The sequence below is a fragment of the Bubalus kerabau genome, chromosome 12, assembly GCF_029407905.1.
Source record: "Bubalus kerabau isolate K-KA32 ecotype Philippines breed swamp buffalo chromosome 12, PCC_UOA_SB_1v2, whole genome shotgun sequence".
In the NCBI taxonomy this organism is placed as follows: Eukaryota; Metazoa; Chordata; class Mammalia; order Artiodactyla; family Bovidae; genus Bubalus; species Bubalus kerabau.
Genome location: NC_073635.1, coordinates 26,571,174 through 26,593,493, shown reverse-complemented (window position 1 = coordinate 26,593,493; position 22,320 = coordinate 26,571,174). Strand labels below are relative to the sequence as shown.

The window sequence follows — 22,320 nt, the reverse complement described above, 5'->3', positions numbered from 1 at the left end:
TAAGCAAGTGATTGAAATAGGAGTGTTCTATGTATTGCTTGTATATTAAAATAAAACCTAAACTAGACAGATTCTGGCACTGAAAGATTATGCTGTCAAAAAAATAGTTAAAATCTTAATAAGTTTGGTTGTCTTGTTGACTGTCAATTATCATTTTGGACTCTCTTTCCCTTCCATGAAATTATAGTGGAACAATGTTTCATCAAAGCTTAAGATCTCAGAGTCCCCCATGTCTGTGATCAAAGACATCATCCTAAATAGGTCTGATCAGTCATCGCAGAGGAAGGCAGGCTGCTTTAGCCAGAGGAAAAAAAAAAAACTTGGAGCAAAGATGACAAAGTTAATCAGTCATTTCTTTGGCAATAAATAATAAGATATGCTGAGAACTGCAAATGAGAACGTCCTTAGGTTCCTCAGAGATGTGTCCGCTTAGCACCTGGTTTATCCAAGCTTGTGAAGCCATCATGATATGACCTTGATGAAGAAAAAGCAGCTCTGTAATAAATCTGGAATTAAATTAGTTTTGATGGTATATGCATGACTACTGTAAAGTGCTACTTGCAATATTCAAGAAACAAGAAAAGCACTGAGAATTTAAAGAATACTAATGCAGCTACATACAGTTGTTGAGACAGGCACTTCAAATTATCTGACTTCATTTTTTTTTTTACTTCAATTTTTTGAAGACTTTACACTTAGTTGGAAAAGATTATTTGAGTTTTTAACCTAGTGGTCTCGATTGTTTGTACCATATTGTCTCTAGCAGACATCTTATAATTGTTCATTGATAAGTTCATTTTAGTTGGTCTATTATTAATTAAATCTTCATACCTGAATGAAACAGATGATCTGATTATTGTTAAAATAATTTATTGAAAAATTAATGATGTAACTTTTGTATGAGTGAGAAAAAGACATACATGGAATCATCTTTCAGCTCTTTTTGATGCCAGTGCACATTTTAATATAATCTCATCTTTACCTCATAGTTTTATAGTCTCTTAAAAGAACTAAAATGGATTATTTAAATGCTGACTTATAAAATATGTTTATAAAATGCGTTTTAAAGTTTTCATATAAGAACATTTTCATGACAACCAAGGTTTTAACAACTCCCCTGTTTTTATGTTGAAGCTTTAGATGGAAGGCTTTAAACTGACTCAAGAGGAAACAAGTAGCTTCATTCATTTGAACGCATTTATCAGGTATCTTCCACGTGCCATGCATGCACGATGTACAAGGTTCAGAGGCTGAGACACAGTTTCTACCTCCTCACAGCACTTAGTTTAGTGCAGTGATTCTCAACAGGGATGGAAGTCAGCCTGTGTTCCTGCTGTCTAAAGGGTAGAAACTAAGAATGCTGCTAAAATACCCAACCATTCACCAGACAGTTCATCAAAAGGACAACAAAATCCAGCCGAAAACATCAGTAGTACCAAGGTTGAAAAATCCTCGTATAGTGGAAAGAAATAAGCTATTCTCATAGAGGGAAGTGGTACTTCATAAAGGAAAGGAAGGAAGATGGATGACTCTGGGGATAGTGGGTTGGAATCAGCTTCACTGAAATAGTTACTTATGAACTGACTTGAGAGAAGGTTAGGAATTTATCAGAAGCAGCAGAGTTAATAACAGAAATTTCCAAGACATGGAGGCATTAAAAAGCCTAACTTACTTCTTTGAATGGGATCAATATTTTGTACTTGGTAGTAGCTCACCTTATGAAGTTATCAGAAAATGTTTCCATTTTAGGTATTTTATATTCTGAGATAAAAAAATAAGTTGAGGGCAGGAATCATATCTTTCAACCATTTCATTTAAAGCATTCATATTAATACAATTTCATGTACTTAATTGCTGCTGTTTACTTGACAGTTCATTCATTTCAAGGTATCAATTCAGTTCAGTCACTCACCTGTGTCCGACCTGTTGTGACTCCATGAACTGCAGCACACCAGACCTCCCTGTCCATCACCAACTCCCGGAGTCTACCCAAACCCATGTCCATTGAGTCAGTGATGCCATCCAGTCATCTCATCCTCTGTTGTCCCCTTCTCCTCCTGCCCTCAATCTTTCCCACCATCAGGGTCTTTTCAAGTGAGTCAGCTCTTCGCATCAGGTGGCCAAAGTATTAGAGTTTCAGCTTCAACATCAGTCCTTCCAGTGAACACCCAGGACTGATCTCCTTTAGGATGGACTGGTTGGATCTCCTTGCAGTCCAAGGGACTCTCAAGAGTCTTCTCCAACACCACAGTTCAAAAGCATCAATTCTTCAGTGCTCAGCTTTCTTTATAATCCAACTCTCACATCCATACATGACCACTGGAATAGTACATCCATACATGACTGCTGGAATAGTCAGCCATAGCCTTGACTAGACTGACCTTTTTTGGCAGAGTAATGTCTCTGCTTTTTAATATGCTGTCTAGGTTGGTCATAACTTTCCTTCCAAGGAGTAAGTGTCTTTTAATTTCATGGCTGCAGTCACCATCTGCGGTAATTTTGGAGCCCAAGAAAATAAACTCTGTCACTATTTCCACTGTTTCCCCATCTATTTGCCAAGAAGTGATGGGACCAGATGCCATGATCTTAGTTTTCTGAATGTTCAGCTTTAAGCCAACATTTTCACTCTCCTCTTTCACTTTCATCAAGAGGCTCTTTAGTTCTTCTTCACTTTCTGCCATAAGGGTGGTGTCATCTGCATATCTGAGGTTATTGATATTTCTCCCAGCAATCTTGATTCCAGCTTGTGCTTCCTCCAGCCCAGCATTTCTCATGATGTACTCTGCATAGAAGTTAAATAAGCAGGGTGACAATATACAGCCTTGACGTACTCCTTTTCCTATTTGGAACCAGTCTGTTGTTCCATGTCCAGTTCTAGCTGTTGCTTCCTGATCTGCATACAGTTTTCTCAAGAGGTAAGTTAGGTGGTCTGATATACCCATCTCCTTCAGAATTTTCCACAGTTTATTGTGATCCACACAGTCAAAGACTTTGGCATAGTCAATAAAGCAGAAATAGATGTTTTTCTGGAACTCTCTTGCTTTTTTGATGATCCAGTGAATGTTGGCAATTTGATCTCTGGTTCCTCTGCCTTTTCTAAAACATCTGGAAGTTCATGGTTCACATATTGCTGAAGTCTGGCTTGGAGAATTTTGAGCATTACTTTACTAGAGTGTGAGATGAGTACAATTGTGCGGTAGTTTGAGCATTCTTTGGCATTGCCTTTCTTTGGGATTGGAATGAAAACTGACTTTTCCAGTCCTGTGGCCACTGCTGAGTTTTCCACACTTGCTGGCATATTGAGTGCAGCACTTTCACAGCATCATCTTTCAGGATTTGAAATAGCTCAACTGGAATTCCATCACCTCCACTAGCTTTGTTTGTAGTGATGCTTCCTAAGGCCCACTTGACTTCACATTCCAAGATGTCTGGCTCTAGGTGAGTGTGAGTGATCACACCATTGTGATTATCTGGGTCGTGAAGATCTTTTTTGTACAGTTCTTCTGTGTATTCTTGCCACCTCTTCTTAACATCTTCTGCTTCTGTTAGGTCCATACCATTTCTGTCCTTTATTGAGCCTATCTTTGCATGAATGTTCCCTTGGTATCTCTAATTTTCTTGAGAAGATCTCTAGTCTTTCCCATTCTATTGTTTTCCTCTATTTCTTTGCATTGATCGCTGAGGAAGGCTTTCTTATCTTTCCTTGCTATTTCAAAATATACTTACAGCATTTTAACACATATATTCATCCTTTCAGTGACCACATTGAAGCATGACAGTGTATGGAATAGGTCTATAAGTATGGTATTTTCAAATTCTGAAATTGTTTTTTTTATGTCTGTACTTTATTTCCACCTAGTGAATCAAAAGCCACCAAAGGTAAGGAGCTGACAAAATTATATCGATAGATCTATTGCTGAGTGGCATGGAACTGCTCATATTCTTGCCCATATTTTTAGACTAATTTTTATAAAATGTACCCCAAAATAACATTTATAAATAATTAAAATAGAGTATGATAAATGTTTTCATCAAAGTATATTAAAAATGTTACATAAACTCAGTGAATAAGGCTGTCCGATTGAATAAATAAATTTTAGTTAGACTTAAAAGGATGAATGGAGATCTTCCCAAGCCAGTAAGTGGAATGTTGGCAACATGGACAAAGGGACCACACAACACAACATGAATTGTTTGGGGAACAAAAAGATAATATGGGGAGTTAAGGAAAAGGCTGTTTGGAGCTATCCTGTGAAAGACTTTGTCAGCAGAGCAGAAGTGGATTTTTATTTGGGAAAATGACAAAGCATAGAAATTAAGTGTCATGCTAACTAATAAATGCTTGTTATTGTTCAGTTGCTAAGTTGGTCCAACTCTTTTACAACCCTATGGATTGTAGCCCACCAGGCTTTCCTGTCCACGAGATTTCCCAGGCAGGAATACTGGAGCAAATTGCCATTTCCTTCTCCAGGGGATCTTCTGATACAGGAATCAAACCTGCATCTCCTGCATTGGCAGGCAGATTCTTTGCCACTGACCAACCTATGAAGGCTTTAACTAATAAATTTTATATAGTGCAAAATCTCAATCTAAACACCATTCTTTTCCTAGACAATGTGTTGCTGTAGATACATTTGAAATTTTTCCAAGTACAAGAGTCTCATTGAACATTTCCACTCTCTAAAGTTAATCTGCTGAATTTGGCCCACTGGTCTAGTCTGTCATCCACATAGGTTTCTCAGTATAGATGAACTGACAGTCATTCACAGACTGTGCATTCAATGTCATTTATAAAAACATTATTTAAAATATCTTTGGTGTTTTTAAAAGTGTTTTAGACAACCTATACCAACACCATCTCTTAACTATCCTATTTTTAAAAAATTAAAGAATCTATCTACAGTGCGTTCAGTTCCTGGGTCGGGAAGATCCCCTGGAGAAGGAAATGGCAACTGACTCCAGCATTCTTGCCTGGTGAATTTCATGGACAGAGGAGCCTGGAGGGGGGCTCCAGTCCCTGAGGTTACAAAGAGTTGGACACAACTGAAGTGTCTAACACTCCCACGTCTCCGAGCCAGTTGCTTATTTATCCAAAACATCTCCTACTCCCATTTCTCATATTTTTAAAGTAAAATATCCACACTGAATTTTATGTAAGGCTTAAGAAAGAAAAGACCCTGATGCTGGGAAAGACTGAAGGCTTGAGGAGAAGTGGGTGACACAGGATGAGATGGTTGGACGGCATCACCGACTCAATGGACATGAATTTGAGTAAACTCTGGGAGTTGGTGATGGACAGGGAGGCCGGGCATGCTGCGGTCCATGGGTCGCAAAGAGTTGGACATGTCTGAGCGACTGATCTGAAAAAAGAAACACCAAGCTTCATTCCCCAGGTTAATTCCATTCACTGCCAGAGGAAGTCTCCCCACCCTCTCATCCCCTGTTCAAGTTGTCCAGTTCATCTTTTCTTTCATTCCAAGAGTTACAAAACTTTTCCATTCTGCCACTCATCTGCCATCTACCCTAGACTCATAGTGAAAAATTTCTTTTATGTATTTTCCCCTCCCTTTCATCTTCCCTTCCTTCTTTCCTGAAAATAAACATGATCATTGTAGAAAATCTAGATAATGCTCAAAAAATTTAAAGAAGGGAGGAAAAGGGCACTCAAAGACAACCATGTGAAGATAGCTGCCTTTACCATTTTGACATACTTATTTCCTGCTGACCTTTTTCTAAGCATACTTTTTAACATAGGGACCAAACACTATGCTATTTATTCAAGAAGTCACAAAGGTGAATAATCCATTATCTCTCTGCTTTATGCTATTTAGAGGGTTCCAAACTGGCCCAAATTTTCTATATGTTTTAGCGTTTTTTTCCCACAAGTGTGCCATGTGATTTTTAATGTAATGAAATCCTATTTAAAATATTCTGAAATCACCCTAAATTAATGATTAATCAGAGTCCTACCACATAATATTCAGTCTAAAACACAGAGATTCTACATTTATCATCATGTATAGTCTTAAAGTATGATTTATCAAATTTCCTTTAAAAAGCATAGAGCAGTTTTCTGTGTTCACTGCATTAAGAAGATTGTTAAGTTAGCATGCAGCACTTAAATTCAACAATATTTTCTCGAACCTTTTTAATTGCATTTTTTATGTTAAAAAATGCTGTTTATGAATATCCCCTTTGTTGGTCTGCTCTAAGAAATACTGCTTACATATAAATATTTTGAATTAGGAATAAATGAAATTCCGTTTTTGCTGTCAGAACCAAATTGTAAAAATGCACTGCTTGTCTTTGAAAATCAGTATACTCTATTAGCAGGCCTGTCAATATAAAAAGTGCATTCCATTTCCACCTCTTGCTCTAATAACCTCTTCTGTGTTACTCTGAGGCAGTTCATATAATCAGAGTATATTGTCAGCTTACTGGAGTTGGGGAAGCATGAAATGAAAATCACGTTAATATTGATCCAATTCTTTTACTTGCAAGTGTCCTTGATGTCCTTTTCCACAGAGCAATAACTGTTGATGTTAGGTAGCCATTTTCTGTTATTTCTTATAGTCTAGCAAATCGTTTACAAGCACAACTAATGTGAATAAGAACTTACCACTTAGAAGAATAATCTGTGAACATTCCATCTTAATTAATGCCCATATTGCTAATTCTGCATATTTATCCTGCCACTGAAATATTTTGGGGGGGCTTTTCAGAGAACAACCTACTTGCAGATATAAGGTTTATATCTCGTTTAAAACAGAGTCTGCACAAGTTACTCATTTCATTAGTAAAAGCACAAAGGATGCTGTACTCTAATTTTATGTGATACAATGATATGCTAGATGGACCATAAATAGTAGCATCAATTATTAGTTCAGGGAAGGATTACCATTTCTGAATCAAATTCATTGTAAATTTGAAACTAGTTTCTTCATAGTTTTATGGTGGTATAGATAGTATCTATTTTGGATTATAAAATATATTCTCTGTCAACAAAAATGAATTGAAGTAAGAACCATGATTAAATCCAGTGCATTCAGACTAAGATACCCACAACTAAGGAAGGAGTCTAAACTGTCCAGATTTTTTTTCTATATTTGTTAACTGTGGTCAGTAACTTCACATTTTTTATTTAAAGTCTGTTTGAAACAACAGATGGGAACTGTCTATTTGAATAGAAACAGTCTGTTTCACTTATGAAAGTATATGCTTTCATAAAATAATTTTGTATTGATAAAGCAAGGCTCCTGACTCAGCATCAGATATAAAGGAGAAAAAAAAAGATCCTGAGATTTCCAGTCATTCTTTCCAATAGTGTTTTTATTCAGTGTCACTTTAACAGTGTTCACCATTGGGATTTTTCTGTTACAAAGGCTGTTTTTCCTTTAATCCTATTCTGTACAGAAGAGTATTTTTTCAGTCCTTGGTCTTCAGCAAATCTTTATTTCTCTGTCTTCATCATTCATGCTTCTTAAGAAAGGAAATGCTATATTTGTACTATAAAGTCAAAGGCAAAATTTAATTTTGAATTTAAATTACTTTATGGAGAGATTATTTATTTTTTTAGTAAATGATTGTTACAGTAAAGTTTGTTCTATGTATGTATCTGCTGCTTTTATGTCACATTAAGTGGCATAAAATATTTTTGAACAGTAGGCTTCTCAATACAACAAAAAGCATTTTTTCATCTTTTTTGTAATGTTCAAAATTGTAAACTTCTCTATAATAGATTGATTCATATGTATTATTGCATGAGATATTATCACCATATCTCATGTAATCAGCTGAGAGGTATATTTATCTTAAAATCATTTTCTTTTAAAGTAGAAATTAAATAATATCATTAGGAGTTACTAAAAGCACTATTCTGTAAAGGTATTTCTTGCTCTGATTTCAACTTTAATGAGAAAGAACAACCTCTATTTTAAAATTAGCCAAAGTATCATATGTCATTAATAGTCCTAGTCCATTTTGTCAAAACACATTTTATAAGCTAAAAATGTTGTGAAATGCTATATATTGAAAAGAATTTCTTCCCCAAAAATGAATGCCATCTTAAACTGATTTTAAGATGTTTAGTAATGTTAGAATTTCCTATTAATATATTTAGATAAAATGAGATGAAATTTCCATTCTTTCCATCTCTTTCCAATTATGGAAGAAAATTATTTTTTTGTGGATCATCTATATAATTCTGTAAAACAAATTATGATATCAACTTTGTTGAGAAAGCATTTTTTTTTCCTTATGTTCAGTTCAGTCGCTCAGTCGTGTCCAACTTTTTCCTTATGTAAGATACTACAAATATTTATATTCATAAGATGCCTCATTCAAAATCAAAGACAAATTTCAAATATATTGATTCTTATATCATTTTATTTAATAATACCTTTAAGTGAATGATATGATTATTGAGGGAAAACGATTTTTAATGTAAGCTATTTACACTCTCTTCAACTTTACAAACACTTCTTGGTACCTGCCTACATGCTGTCCTTGCTGTCTTCAGGAAGCATCTGATCTAATGGAGGCATTGAAGGCTCATATTGCCTTGTAATGAATACAAACAGAGTATCACAACAGCATGGTGATAGGAAGATTAATCCCAACTGAAGGAAGGGAAACCATTATTGAATAATCAGTATCTGCTGGGTATTGTGCTCATAAGACCTAAGATGCATTTGGTAGCTTATTTGAGTTTTGTGATCCTCACATCAGCCTGCATTTTTCGCCCTTTGCATAAACCTTAGGCAGGAGAAGGCAATGGCACCCCACTCCAGTACTCTTGCCTGGAACATCCCATGGACAGAGGAGCCTGGTAGGCTGCAGTCCATGGGATCGCGAAGAGTCGGGCATGACTGAGCGACTTCCCTTTCACTTTTCACTTTCATGCATTGGAGAAAGAAATGGCAGCCCACTCCAGTGTTCTTGCCTGGAGAATCCCTGGGACAGGGGAGCCTGGTGGGCTGCCTTCTGTGGGGTCGCACAGAGTCGGACACGACTGAAGCGACTTAGCAGCAGCCGCAGCAGTGTTGTAATCAATAAAGAATTGGTTGTATCCTTGTTCCGTTTTAAATTAAAGACTTAGTAAACTCTTTTTAATACTCTTGTTATTTTCTCAACATTTTAACAAAACATTTTAAGAACTTATTATGGGAGATGTGATAGATGTGGGTTCGATCCCTGGGTCAGAAAGATTCCCTAGAGAAGGAAATGGCAACCCACTGCAGTATTCTTGCATGGAGAATCCCATGGACAGAGGAGCCTGGTGGGCTACAGTCAAAAAGAGTTGGACACAACTGAGCGACTAACACTGTACAAAAAATACTCATGCATTTCAAAGTATTTCAGCATCCATTGTCTCATTTTAACACTGCAATAATCCTTTAAGAGTTCACTTAGTAAATAGTTAGTCCTCTTCCAACAGCCTAGGAAACTGAAGTTAGGAGATTGGTCTGGATTTTTTTTTTTTAGTATGTTCTTAATGGATGCTTACGGGAAAAAAGAAGAAAAGAATTGCAAATCACATAGTTCACCTTCCTCACGTATGAGGAAATTGTAAAGGACGTAAAGAGAAAAGTAACTTAAGTGCTGTACTTTTTCATACTCTTCATGGGGTTCTCAAGGCAAGAATACTGAAGTGGTTTGCCATCCCCTTCTCCAGTGAACCACGTTTTGTCAGAACTCTCCATCACCAGCTCAGATGGACATGAGTTTGAGCAAGCTCTGGGAGTTGGTGATGGATAGGGAAGCCTGGCGTGCTGCAGTCCGTGGAGTCGCAAAGAGTCGGACACAACTGAGTGACTGAACTGAACTAAACTGAAGTGCTGTACATATAAAATGATTAATATACTGATTATATATTTATTTTCATGTGCTCACTCAACACATATTTATTGATTGCCACTTTTTTGACACTTGTTGCACTGGAAATAAAAATCTAATTGAGTACACCTAAATGAAAACCTTAGGAAAAAATATCAAAAACAACAGTATATTGGGACTATATATAAGATACAAAATGTATGCAGAGAAGAGAGTAATCAAACTGAATCTTGAAGAACAAAGCAGGTGAGCAAATTCTGTGTAAGAGAAACTCCACATGTCATACTTAAAGGTTTGAAACAGTGTGGCATGTTTGGTAACAAAAGCTTTCAGCTCTTGGGAAACACAAAGTGTGAAGAGATCAAATTGGCAAATTAGTGAGATTAAACAGGCAGGGAGAGGATCATGAATTATAGACCATATACTTAAATTGTACAGATCAAATAACATTGAGAAGAGATTCTCACAGAGTAAATATACAGTATATAGGTAGATACATAGGTAGGTAGGTAGGTAGATAGATACATATATACATCCATGTATTTTTAATAAATGAAAATTAAAGACGTTTCCAAACTCAATGCAGAATAAGTAATAACTACAATATAAAACTGATAAGAAACATGCCACACTAAAATTGGCTTGCTGTGGGTTTATCTTTTCTTTGTGCATTAGCAAAACAGACATGATTTATTGCTTACCTATTATTATAAATTACTTTTTTCCTTATTGGTATAGATATTTATTTATTGTTTACCTATTATTATAAATTAATTTTTTTCCTTATTAGTATAGATATTTTAGAATTGACTATAGAATAACTCCTTAAACAGAAATAAACTACTGAATAGTACTTTTTGTACACTGACTGCTTGTGTTTATCAGTAGAAAAAGATATGATGGGCAAATGAAATAAATTATTTGCCTTAATTGCCCAGAGTTTCCAGTAAGACATATTCTCTGAACATTATCAAGATAAGTTAATGTGTCTGATATCTGTATTTTAACTTATACTTGTTTAAAATAGCAATAAAACTTTTAAATGATAATTATTATTGTATTATAATAGTAATGCTAGAGTATAGGTAACAGTACTGAAACTAGAAACATCTTAGTTTTCTTGTTAACTTCACTTTTAATATATATTGTTTCCTATGAATCCTTATTAGTAAGAGAAATACTATGAGAAAGGAGCTTTATTTAGGGTCATGTAATGCCATGTACTATATTAGATAACATTTTCACATACAGAGCTTTAAGCATATTTACATACTAAGAAATCTAATGTGTATAGGATAGTTTCCTGCATTTGTAATATGATGTGGAAAATATTTTAAGTGTAATTTTGGATTTGACTTCTTGAATCTATAATTTGATGGGATTTTTTTTATTCTGGAACCTTTCAAATGTTATGGCATTTTAATGTTTTCCTGGAGAATAAGCATATATGTCTGTCCTGTCCAGGTTTACACATAATTCACATTTTCGAATCTAAGGCTTTCTGGTGGTTTGTGGTACCCGCTCGTTAATTTCTTGATGAATGGCTAAAGAGGCCAAGAGGTGCTCTCAGTCCAACTTGTCTTCTGAAGATAGATGATCTCAGATAAATTCCCTTCCCAATCAGATTTTGATTTGTTGGGTGTTAAACCAATTCTTCCTAAGGACAGTGTTTATAAGCCTTGTAATGAGACAGCCCTTTGAGACCTTACCTCTTTTTGCCTGTAATTTTGATAAATGAAAGTCTAATTCATAAAGGATATTGTGATTGAAAAGCACTTTTGGATCTCATACACATTAATTTAGATAAATGTTTGGTGCAGTACCATAAAATTAGGAAGTTTACCGAGCTGCAAACTGATAATACTTCAACAGGGATGGTAAGTTCTGGTGTGTTGGTAGGAATTCATTTACTACATATCTTTTAAACACACAATTGTTTTGCTGCTTTAAAACTAGAGGGGGTAACACTGAAAGCTTAATATACATTTGAGAGTTCACATTCCTTTAACTGCAATTTGCTTATTGGTAAATTTTAATTTTAATAACACAAGAGTAATGTAAAGCCTTTTTTTTTTTTAAAGACAAAGCAGAATACAGACGGTTGTGATATGAGCAAAAACTTACTTTATCAAGCTGACTCATGCATACATAAAGGAGGTTATTGACTATTTCTTGTTAAGAACCAAGTTCCCTTTTGTGTTAATACGTAAGATTCTTCAACTATCTCTCAAACTGAAGGCAGTTCACCAAGAATCTCTGAGATGTCCTGGGATTTTCAGGTTAAGAGATATCCAGAGGTAACTTTATGAGAACTTGCTCTGTCCTAGGCAGTGTGCTGAGAACTGGGCATACCAAGGCAGAATGATGTTTCTACTCATCAAGGAAGGAGCTTCCAGGCTCTGTGGAGATATCAAGCACACAACCAATTATAATACATGTAACTACTGTAGTAGCAAGACTTATGAGATATGATGGATGTATAGGGAAAGAGCACACAGACCTACCTAAAGAATTCAGAGAGGGGAACTCGGGATGTGTAGACTTGAACTTCAGTTCAGCAAGTGTTTGTGGCACACGTGCTTAGTACCAGGCACTGATGCTGCAGAATGAAGCTACAGCCCAGAGGAGAAGACATACTCATAATGGAGAGCACCCACTCAGTGTGGTTGAGTTCTATGTAGACTGCGAAAGTATGGGTAGGTTAGGAAAGGCACCCAAAAGAGGTGAGTTTTGAAGGCCGAGTAGAAATTACCCAAACAAAGGAGGAAAGAGAGAACATACCTTATTGAAGGAATGCTTTTAACACAGATAAAGAGATCCAAGAAAGCATGACATATTCTGGAAGCTGTAAATGGTTCAGTATTGCTCATGGGAAAGTAAGAAAAGGTTAAACAAAACTGGTAATGAGAGGATAAAAGGCCTTAATCAGTCATACTAAGGAGCTTAGATTTTATCTTAGGGTATAAGCCTTGCATTGAGTGTTGTTGATTGGAGGAGTTAATAAATAATATTAAGCAGGAAAATATTTTCAAGTTATTAGTGTTGAAATAAAATAATAATCTGACAAAAGTATGAAGGATGGTGTAAATAAGGGAGCTGTCAAGGCAATGGCAACCCACTCCAGTACTCTTGCCTGGAAAATCCCATGGACAGAGGAGCCTGATAGGCTGCAGTCCATGGGGTCACGAAGGGTCGGACACGACTGAGCAACTTCACTTTCCCTTTTCACTTTCATGCATTGGAGAAGGAAATGGCAACCCACTCCAGTGTTCTTGCCTGGAGAATCCCAGGGACGGCAGAGCCTGGTGGGCTGCCGTCTATGGGGTCGCACAGAGTTGGACACAACTGAAGCGACTTAGCAGCAGCAGCAGCAGCAAGGCCTTCTAAACCAAAATGGTGATGGCTTGAACTACAGTTGAGACCATCACCTTACAGGGTGAATCACGTGTCTGTGGCTTAATGAAGCGTATTGATCAAAATAGGAGGAGGTGAAGGAACAAGAGATAATTCGTTCATTTAGGGAAATGTGGAATTAGGAATATCCAGCTGAAGATGTCTAGTAGACATATGGCTATAAAGGACTCAGGAGAGAGCTCTTGGTTGTTAATCTTTGGATTTGCCTCTTTGTTCCAAAAGGTGCAAGCTTCGAATTTCTCAAATTAAGATACTAAGCAAGCAACAAACAGCATATAGATAGCTGCCCCCAGAAGATCACTGTTGGGCTGGCTCTATATCTCCAAGACTCCAAATGAAATAAAGATGAGGTACTGGAGCATACAGTAATCAGTCCTCAATCTTTTATTCCAGAAATGAGAATCATCTGTGGGCCAATGAAAGAAGACTACACATATAACCCATTTAAGTCTCCTCACCTTCCAAGCAGCATTGATCTCTAATAGTACTGCTTGTTTTCTTAAGTGTTTATTGAAAGATATATTTAACAATCCATTACTTTATACTGTTAAGCTGTATTTAAACTGGGCTCTCTAAATGCTGCTGCTGCTGCTGCTGCTGCTAAGTCGCTTCAGTCGTGTCCAACTCTGTGCGACCCCATAGACGGCAGCCCACCAGGCTCCCCTGTCCCTGGGATTCTCCCCTGGGATTCTCCAGGCAAGAACACTGGAGTGGGTTGCCATTTCCTTCTCCAATGCATGAAAGTGAAAAGTGAAAGTGAAGTCGCTCAGTCGTGTCCGACAAAAGCTAGGATGACAGAGTATATCTCTCAGCCAATGACACAGTGCTACTGTGACATGACTGTGTACCTCAACAGTATTTTTTACTCCTCTATGGGCTACCTTTGAGTCAATTTGTTAATGTTTTAGCAAACAGAACTGGCCCTGAATAGCTAACAAAAAAAGAATTGTGAATGCTGCAAAGAAAGAAGCTAACACTTTGGTTTACGATGCAAGTTTTACCACAGCTAGATGCTTAACCAAGAAATGGTTGAGCAAGTATCAGTAGACAGAAAGGACTGTTGGAAATCCCTATATTGGACTAGGAGAATTAACCAAAAGTGTTCATTGTTCACTGGATTTATGGCCAAAGGTATGACAAGATTTGGAAAATAAGTACGTTTGTACACAAAACCATAGCATCCCCTGAAACTATGATACAAAAATACTATATAGCAATGATTTATTTTGCCTCCATTTCAGAAATGGACTTCCCTGGTAGTTCAGCTGATAAAGAATCCACCTGCAATACAGGAGACCCTGGTTCGATTCCCGGGTCAGGAAGATCCCCTGGAGAAGGGGTAGGCTACCCACTCCAGTATTCTTGGGCTTCCCTGGTGGCTCAGGCGGTAATGAATCTGCCTGCAATGTGGGAGACCTGGGTTTGATCCCTGAGTTGGGAAGATCTCCTTGAGAAGGGAAAGGTTACACACTCCAGTTTTCTAGCCTGGAGAATTCCATGGACAGAGGAGCCTGGCAGGCTACAGTCCATGGTATCGCAAAGAGTCGGACACAACTGAGCGACTTTCACTTTCATTTCAGGAATATATGCAGCACACCAAATGAAATGTGAAGATACTTTTCTAGTTAATGCTGCCCTTTGAACCCTATACCCTAATACTAAAGCTGGAACACAGTAAATTAAACCATATTCCTCCATATTGAATTCCAACTTCAGGTGACATGAAATATAGGTATTTCTTAGCTATATATATATATATATATATATATATATATATATATATATAATTTACTTATAGCTCTGATAATTTCACATTCATTATCACCTGCCAAAGCAGATGTCTGAATTAAATATTGAAATATTTGTTAAAGAGTCAAATCCATGAGACATTTAAATGCATTGTAATTTCTAACATTCACATAGATTAACATGTTAATGCTAGGCCAACTAATTTTTCTCAGTTACTTTTTGTGTGTTTGAATTTTAGCCATTTGTACTACTTTCATTGTTGTTTAGTCGCTAAGTTTTGCCCAACTCTTTTGCGACCCTATGAACTGTAGCCCGCCAGGCTCCTCTGCCCATGGGATTTCCCAGGCAAGAATATTGGAGTAGGTTGCCATTCTGTTCTCCAGGGGATCTTCCCAACTCAGGAATACTGAACCCGCATCTCTTGCATTGACAGGCAGATTCTTTACCCTTGAGCCACCAGGAAAGCCCTCGTACTACTTTTTATATATCAAAATAAGGATGTCACGGCTAATTTCAGTTCAGCCCAGTTGCTCGGTCATGTCTGACTCTGAGACCCCATGGACTGCAGCACACCATGCTTCCCTGTCCATCACCAGCTCCTGGAGCTTGCTCAGACTCATGTCCATCAAGTCGGTGATGCCATCCAACCATCTCATCTACTGTCATCCCCTTCTCCTCATTGCTAAGGAAATAGCTGTTTTGAAGTATTTACATTTTATGCCTACATCTTTCCGTACTCTTTCTGTGGCTTTCCAATAACAGCCATTTCTCCCTTCAGATGTGAATGCTTTCTTATTTTCTTCATACTTATCTACTTTTGTGAATGATCTGATCAGTTGATTATCTGATTCACACTAAAGTGTAATTGTGTAAACGTGTATAACTTTTATGGCTCAGAAAACCTAGTTTGTGGTGAAGTACAGATTTTTTTTTGTAGAAAGTACAGTGATCTTAGAATGCCAAGTTCTAGGTTCCCAACCATGCATGTAGCTTTATCCGCCTGTTTCCTCACCTGTGACATTAACACCCCTTGCCTTTCTCACAGAGTTATTTAGAACAAACGAAATACAAAAGGTACATTTTTTTTTCTATAGTTGAAAGTAATATGTAAATGCAGTATATATCTATAAGAAAGTAATAGCTTTTTCTCTAACACTTACTGAAAGTAAAACAATCACAGTGATCTAAATGACTATATTTTGGTTGTGATTAGGGACTGAAGAAGATGTGGTAAAGTCAAAGAAAACATTCAGAAGTCAAGCGATAGTGAATCAGAATGCAGAGACAGAGCTTATGCTGGAAGGAGATGACGATGCGGTCAGTCTACTCCAAGAGAAAGAAATCGACAATCTCGCAGGTAAATTGTTATTTTTTTATTTGTTGTAATAAGTGCACATGATGTTGGTGAATTTGAGGTCAATCTTCTGGTGAATAAGCTTGTGCCAGTGGTTAGAACAGTGCTCAGTCATCTTAATGTTAATAATTTATCTCATTTCTAAGATTGAAAAGAGGAAACTAAACATCAGGCTAATGATAAATGAATAGCATCTACTCTCTGTGTAATGAAGAGCAACTTTTAATATAGAAAAAATAATGGAGAGCACAAATTGTTCTCACTAACTGCCTAAATAATTGGGGGTGAGGGTGGCAAGGGGAACACGATGGTAATTTAACCTATGACTGACATGCTAAGAGCTATGAAAAATAGTTACTTCAACCAGGTGACTGTGGAATTAGCCATTTCCTCCCTGCTGTCACTCTTGGGAATTCCTTCCCCATTACTGTTTTTCCTCTGTTCCCACAGCACTAATCCCCATTACTACAAAACAATCACTGCATGCCTACTCTCAATTTTCACTCGTTCTGGCGCTCGTCTAAGGTCAATTCAGAGCAGCAGATCAATGGCCCGATGGGTTATAGATGTCTTAGTGTTGGCCCATAACCATTTTGGGGTTTTAAACCACTTTGAGAATCCAATGGAAGTAGATTGTTTCATGAAGATACCCATACAGTCCTGTACAGAGAGCTCACTGACCCCTGGAAACCAATGTATGGAATTATATCCTGGATCTCAGACTAAAAACTCCTGCTTTAGAGTCTCAAAAGGGACTGAGTCTTAACCTTTATTCTGCATTTTCACCCCATACAACTTCGGAGTGGCAGATGGCAACAGAGAAGTGGACTTATAATTATCCTTCTGTTTATAAAATAGTGCTCCTTTTTCTACAAGTGTGCCAAAAATTACCTGGCATGTTTTAGGAATGTCTCCAACCATATTTCTGCCAGTTAGAAAACTCATTTTACCAAAGAGAAGTTATTGTTGATTGTAAACTGGAGACAGCACATTATTGTCCCTCTCCTAGAAAATGTTTAATAAGGCGGTTCTAATATCAGCTCTTGGATGTCCCTATGTTATTAGCAATTCTCTATCATGAAAATGATTTGTCCTGTTCAAAACTAATCTTAAGTCTATAAACCAGTGTTTGCCTCAGATTCCTAAGTAAATGTTCAAGTTTTGGTTCTGTTGTTTTTGTATTTGTTAAAAATACTTCAGACTTTTTTATCTGAGGCCATTTGGCAATTTAAGCAAATGAAGTCATTATTTCTTTTTGCCACAATTTTTTTTTGTTTTGTTTTTCCGGTCTTACTCTTGATCCTAATGAACTGGTGAATATTCACAAACATGATTCCCGACATTTTTAGATAATGTGTTGTCTTTCCTTATTCCCATATCCTCACAGATATGTTCAGTAATTATACAGTTATTTAGTTTAGCATCTCTGGACTTCAGTTTCCACTAAAGGTAGTTAATACATATTTGGCTACTGCCTTGAAGTTTATTATGATAAGATCTGCCCAGTAATACCAGAGGCAAAATCTGATAAAGGTTAATAACTCCTTTGTATTTCTCTCTTTTAATAGTAGACAGAGTAATTATTAATATTAATTTATGCTTATAAGCAAAATTCTCAAAATAACCTTAAGTTAAAATACTTGAAGAACAAAGAAAGTAGACTTGAAGTAAACTGTTTAAAAATCCAATTGTGCGGCCCTTGACCAATTCACTCTCTCAGTACTCCTCCCACTTCTGTCTTTTAAACAGATTTTTCTTTGAGCAAATTTGCTCCTTTACTTTCTACCTGGTCCTAACTCATAGTCTCTGTAGAATCCATGTGTCTGAAAAACCTTACAAAGTGTCCTAAAACACTGATCTTCTACCAGATCTTCAGTGTTCACGTTTAAATCAGCACTGCACAGATGTGACCCTGATCTCTGAATGCGGTAGGAAAGAAGTAGGGTATGGATGTTTTGTGAAGCGAGAAGTAAGGGTCACAGAAAGCATCTCTATAGTTTGTAGGTGTCTCATAGATTCATTTTGTAAATACTAAAGCCTGTTTACTAATCTGGACTGCTGTGATAGTGACAATGTTACAGAAAAATAATTTGGAAAGTTGGTTACAAACCAGTATTTTTAGGTTCAAAAAATCAGCTGTTAATAAGTTTTAAACCATATATATATATATATAATTTGTTTTCTAACGAATTCTGATCCAAATAATTGTTATCTCTGTCTCAGAAATTAAAATTTGTTCATTAATAATGCCTTTCTTAGGGTCAGTTTCTGTTTATAGGAAAAAAAAAGAGTAAGAATAGCTAGCATGTCTTGCTAGAAACCAGTCACTGTTCAAAGAGCTTCATGTGTAATAACCTATATTACCTGAATTTTACAAATCAGGATATAGAGGCCAAGACAAATGTAAGTAGCTTGCATAAGGTTAAGAAGTATATAATAATATACTTCCTTAGAAATCCATAATATATGGCATGAACTAAAATGAACCAAGTAGTATATTTAAATAAATATGTATATATATTTAAAGACTCTTCTAAAATTATGTAGAACAAGATCCTTGGTTTATAACTCAGTTTTTATGGACTCCCAGTATACTGTACTTAAAAGTTTATGAATAAGCCTGGTAATTAATATTACCTTTATATATGGGTTTCCCCAAATCATCTTGTAAGTTAAAATCTGACAGAGCATTTTTGGCACATTTGGATTTAAATATTGACCCTTTCTCATGTTTTCTCCATTTTCTTTTAGTTTTAATAAAGATAAAATGTCGACAAAGTTCTATAGTTTTAAATGTCAACAATTTTCTATTTCACTTTTAGTTCCTTTTCTTCCCAAGCTGTTCATCTCAAGAGGCAAGTTAAATAAATGTGTGTGATTATTAATTGCTCAATTTATTACATAGTTTGCAAATGGCTAATATGATTATAATATAGAACTATGTCAATCAATTCAGTAATTATTACAATAACACCTAACTTAATTTATTTAAATTGCTGTTTTAGTTTATAGTGATTGACCAATGTGAATTAGTACCTAAGATATCCTATGTAACTAAAATTTTCAATTTACTAATTTTTACTTAAAACATTGAAATTATTTTAATTCAACTGATTTTAATCTAAAATCTCATTTATTTTCATCTGAAATTTAATTTGGCAAGTTATTTCTTCAAACAATTGTTGAGTAAAATTTAAAATTAACTCAAATTTATGTGAATTGACAAGTGAATGATTTAATTGATCGAAAGACTTTTCTCCCACTGATAAAATGTATTTCATTTTTTTTAGAGTAGTAATTCTGTCACATATTTGTAAAACAATAGAAATATTTTACATAATAGAATTATAATGCATGTGGATTCCTTTATTATTGCTTCCAAATGTTAGTAATTTTGCTAATTTAGGGAATTCTGAGTTAATGACAATGGTCCTTTATGCTTGATCAGTTCTGTAAGTGGTAGAAAAATGTTTTGTGTGTATGTAAGCTATTATTACCAACAATCCATCCATATACTTAATGTCAAATAACTGAAAAGATTTTCTGCAAGCCCACACCACCAATGTTCAGACTTCTCTTTCCACCCAAAATGTCCTTGATACATCTCTGCAGTACATCATCCCTTATTTCCTGTTATCAAAATCTCTACCCTTTTAAAATACCTACTTAAATACAATACTTTATGAAATACTCACTAGCCAATCTTAGCTTCCCATAATAATTTTTGGCAGCAACTTTTCTGTTGCCATACAATTGACTCATTTAAAGTGCACAATGATTTTAATGATTTTTGTATATTTATAGTTATGTAACCATCACCACCATTTAAGAACATTTCATCACCCCAAGAAGAAATCTCATACTCTTTAGCTATTCCTCCCAAAATTCTCATCTTCCCTCCCTTCCTTCCAGCCCTAGAGGACCATTAACCTGCTTTCTGTCTCCATACATTTGCTTATTCTGCACATTTCATGTCAGTGGAATCATATAATATGGAGTCTTTTGTGACTAGTTTCTTTTAGTTATCATAATGTTTTCAAGGCTCATCCCTGTTGTAACGTGTATGTCTTTTTTTACTGTGAATAATATTCCATTGTTGGACTGTATCACATTTTGTTTATCCATCCTTCGTTGTTTATCAAATGTTTATGGACATTTGGTTTGTTTTCATCTTTTGGCCATTACAACAATGCTGCTGTGAATATTCATTTGCAACATTTTATGCAAACATATGCTTTTATTTCTCTTGGGTGTATACCTAGGCATGGAATTGCTGGGTCAAATAATTATTTTTAACTTTTTGAGGAACTACTAGACTGCTTTCCAAAGTGGCAGCATTATTTTATATTCCTGTCAGCAGTATGCAAGGGTCCAGTTTCTCCACATTTTTCCCAGTGCTGGTTATCTATCTTTTTATTATAGCTAACCCATAAAATTTTGATTATATCACTCTCAAGACACTTTATTACTGAAGCCTTGTTTTGCAGATGCTTTTCTGTATATTTCCCTCCTTTTAGACTGTAACACTAGCAACTACATCCCTTGTACCTTTGAACCATGAGGATATTGTCTAAAAAAATGACTTGCCCTTAAAATGTTCCCATTGAAAAAGTTCATTTTACGTAAGCTGGAGAGCTGAGATAATTACTGGATAATTTATACCAAAATCAAGAGACAAAATAAAACTTCTTTTAAGCTATTGAAATTAAGTGTTTGGGGCTTGAATTATCAGATCATATGTTCATACTGATTCATTCATTCAAATAATCACTTGACTTTTCCAGAGTAAGAATACCTACAGTTAAGCTAATCTTGGTTCCATCCCAATTTCCAGGGATTATGTCACTTTAACTAAATGTTTCTTGAGGTTCCACCATTTTTAACATCAAGATACCACTGTGAACTCTTAATTAAAAAATTGTTTTTCTCTACCACATAGAAAACATGTCCTGTAACCAATGGACTATACTGTTGCTTTGAATATTTTGAAAAGAGTAATTATAATTAGTACAGGAAACTAGCATTAGGAGGAAGAAGTGTTAGAATGTAAGCAGTTGGATTTTTCTGTGAGGGAAGGTTTTCAAAGTGGTGAGGTGGTAGATTTACAATCCTTTACACACAAGTGCACACATACACACACACTTTCTAAGCAAAGTCAAGAATCTGAAATTTATAAGAAATACATTATGTGAATTTAAGACTGAGAAAAAATATAGATATAAGTAGGAGACCTAAGAAAAATAGAATGTAGTCAATGGGAGGTTCTCCTACATGACAGTCACCTTCCTCACATGGCTCACCTTTAATGTTCATAACAGTTCCCAGTGCAATTTCACTGATGTTTATTGGGCAGTAGTTGTTCAGACTGCTTTTCTCATTGTTAACTGGTAAAATTGTTTGCATTTCTTTCAGTCTTTGTTCTACCAATTCAAAATGAAAGCAATTATCAAATGTGAATTGGGGAGAAACTTGTTTCGAGTTTTTAAAATTATGAAATTTTCAGGTATTCAGCATTATAATTCAACATCTGTATACATATAAAGTACTCACCTTCACAATTTTAATTATCTTCCATTACTGTACAGTTGACTCCCTACACCAGTTTTTTAGAAATTTTTTTAAGTTTGACCATTCCTACCTCCCTAAATCTACTTGACTGCATTTCATGTACTCATTTACTTACTTATTAACACCTTTTGAGTACTTAGTGACTATGTAGAATTCTGGGGTTCAGAAACTGATGGGAAGAAAGTCGTCAGGAGAATTAGTTCTACTTCCACTCCTCAGTAAATCAAATAACCAGGAAATTATGGTACAGAGTATGTCTACCCTAGGTAAGTGAAAGTAGACAATTAAGATGATCAGAGAGATAATTAGGCCTTTAAATGTTCTAACTTGGAATGTTCAGCACCCAGAGACAAAGTTGTGTATATAGCAAGTGAAAGTTACCTAAAAACTGAGCTAAGAAA

General features: G+C 35.8%; 1 protein-coding gene across 5 annotated transcripts in view; it reads left to right on the top strand.

Moving 5' to 3' along the window:
* The window catches only part of NBEA (neurobeachin), a 661,454-nt gene that overhangs the window by 414,829 nt on the left and 224,305 nt on the right, over window positions 1-22,320 (top strand). For all 5 annotated transcript variants that reach the window (XM_055542371.1, XM_055542373.1, XM_055542372.1 and 2 more), the window contains exon 39: window positions 16,211-16,354. In XM_055542371.1, coding sequence (XP_055398346.1) covers window positions 16,211-16,354 — 144 coding nt within the window. The remainder of the gene's footprint in view (window positions 1-16,210; window positions 16,355-22,320) is intronic.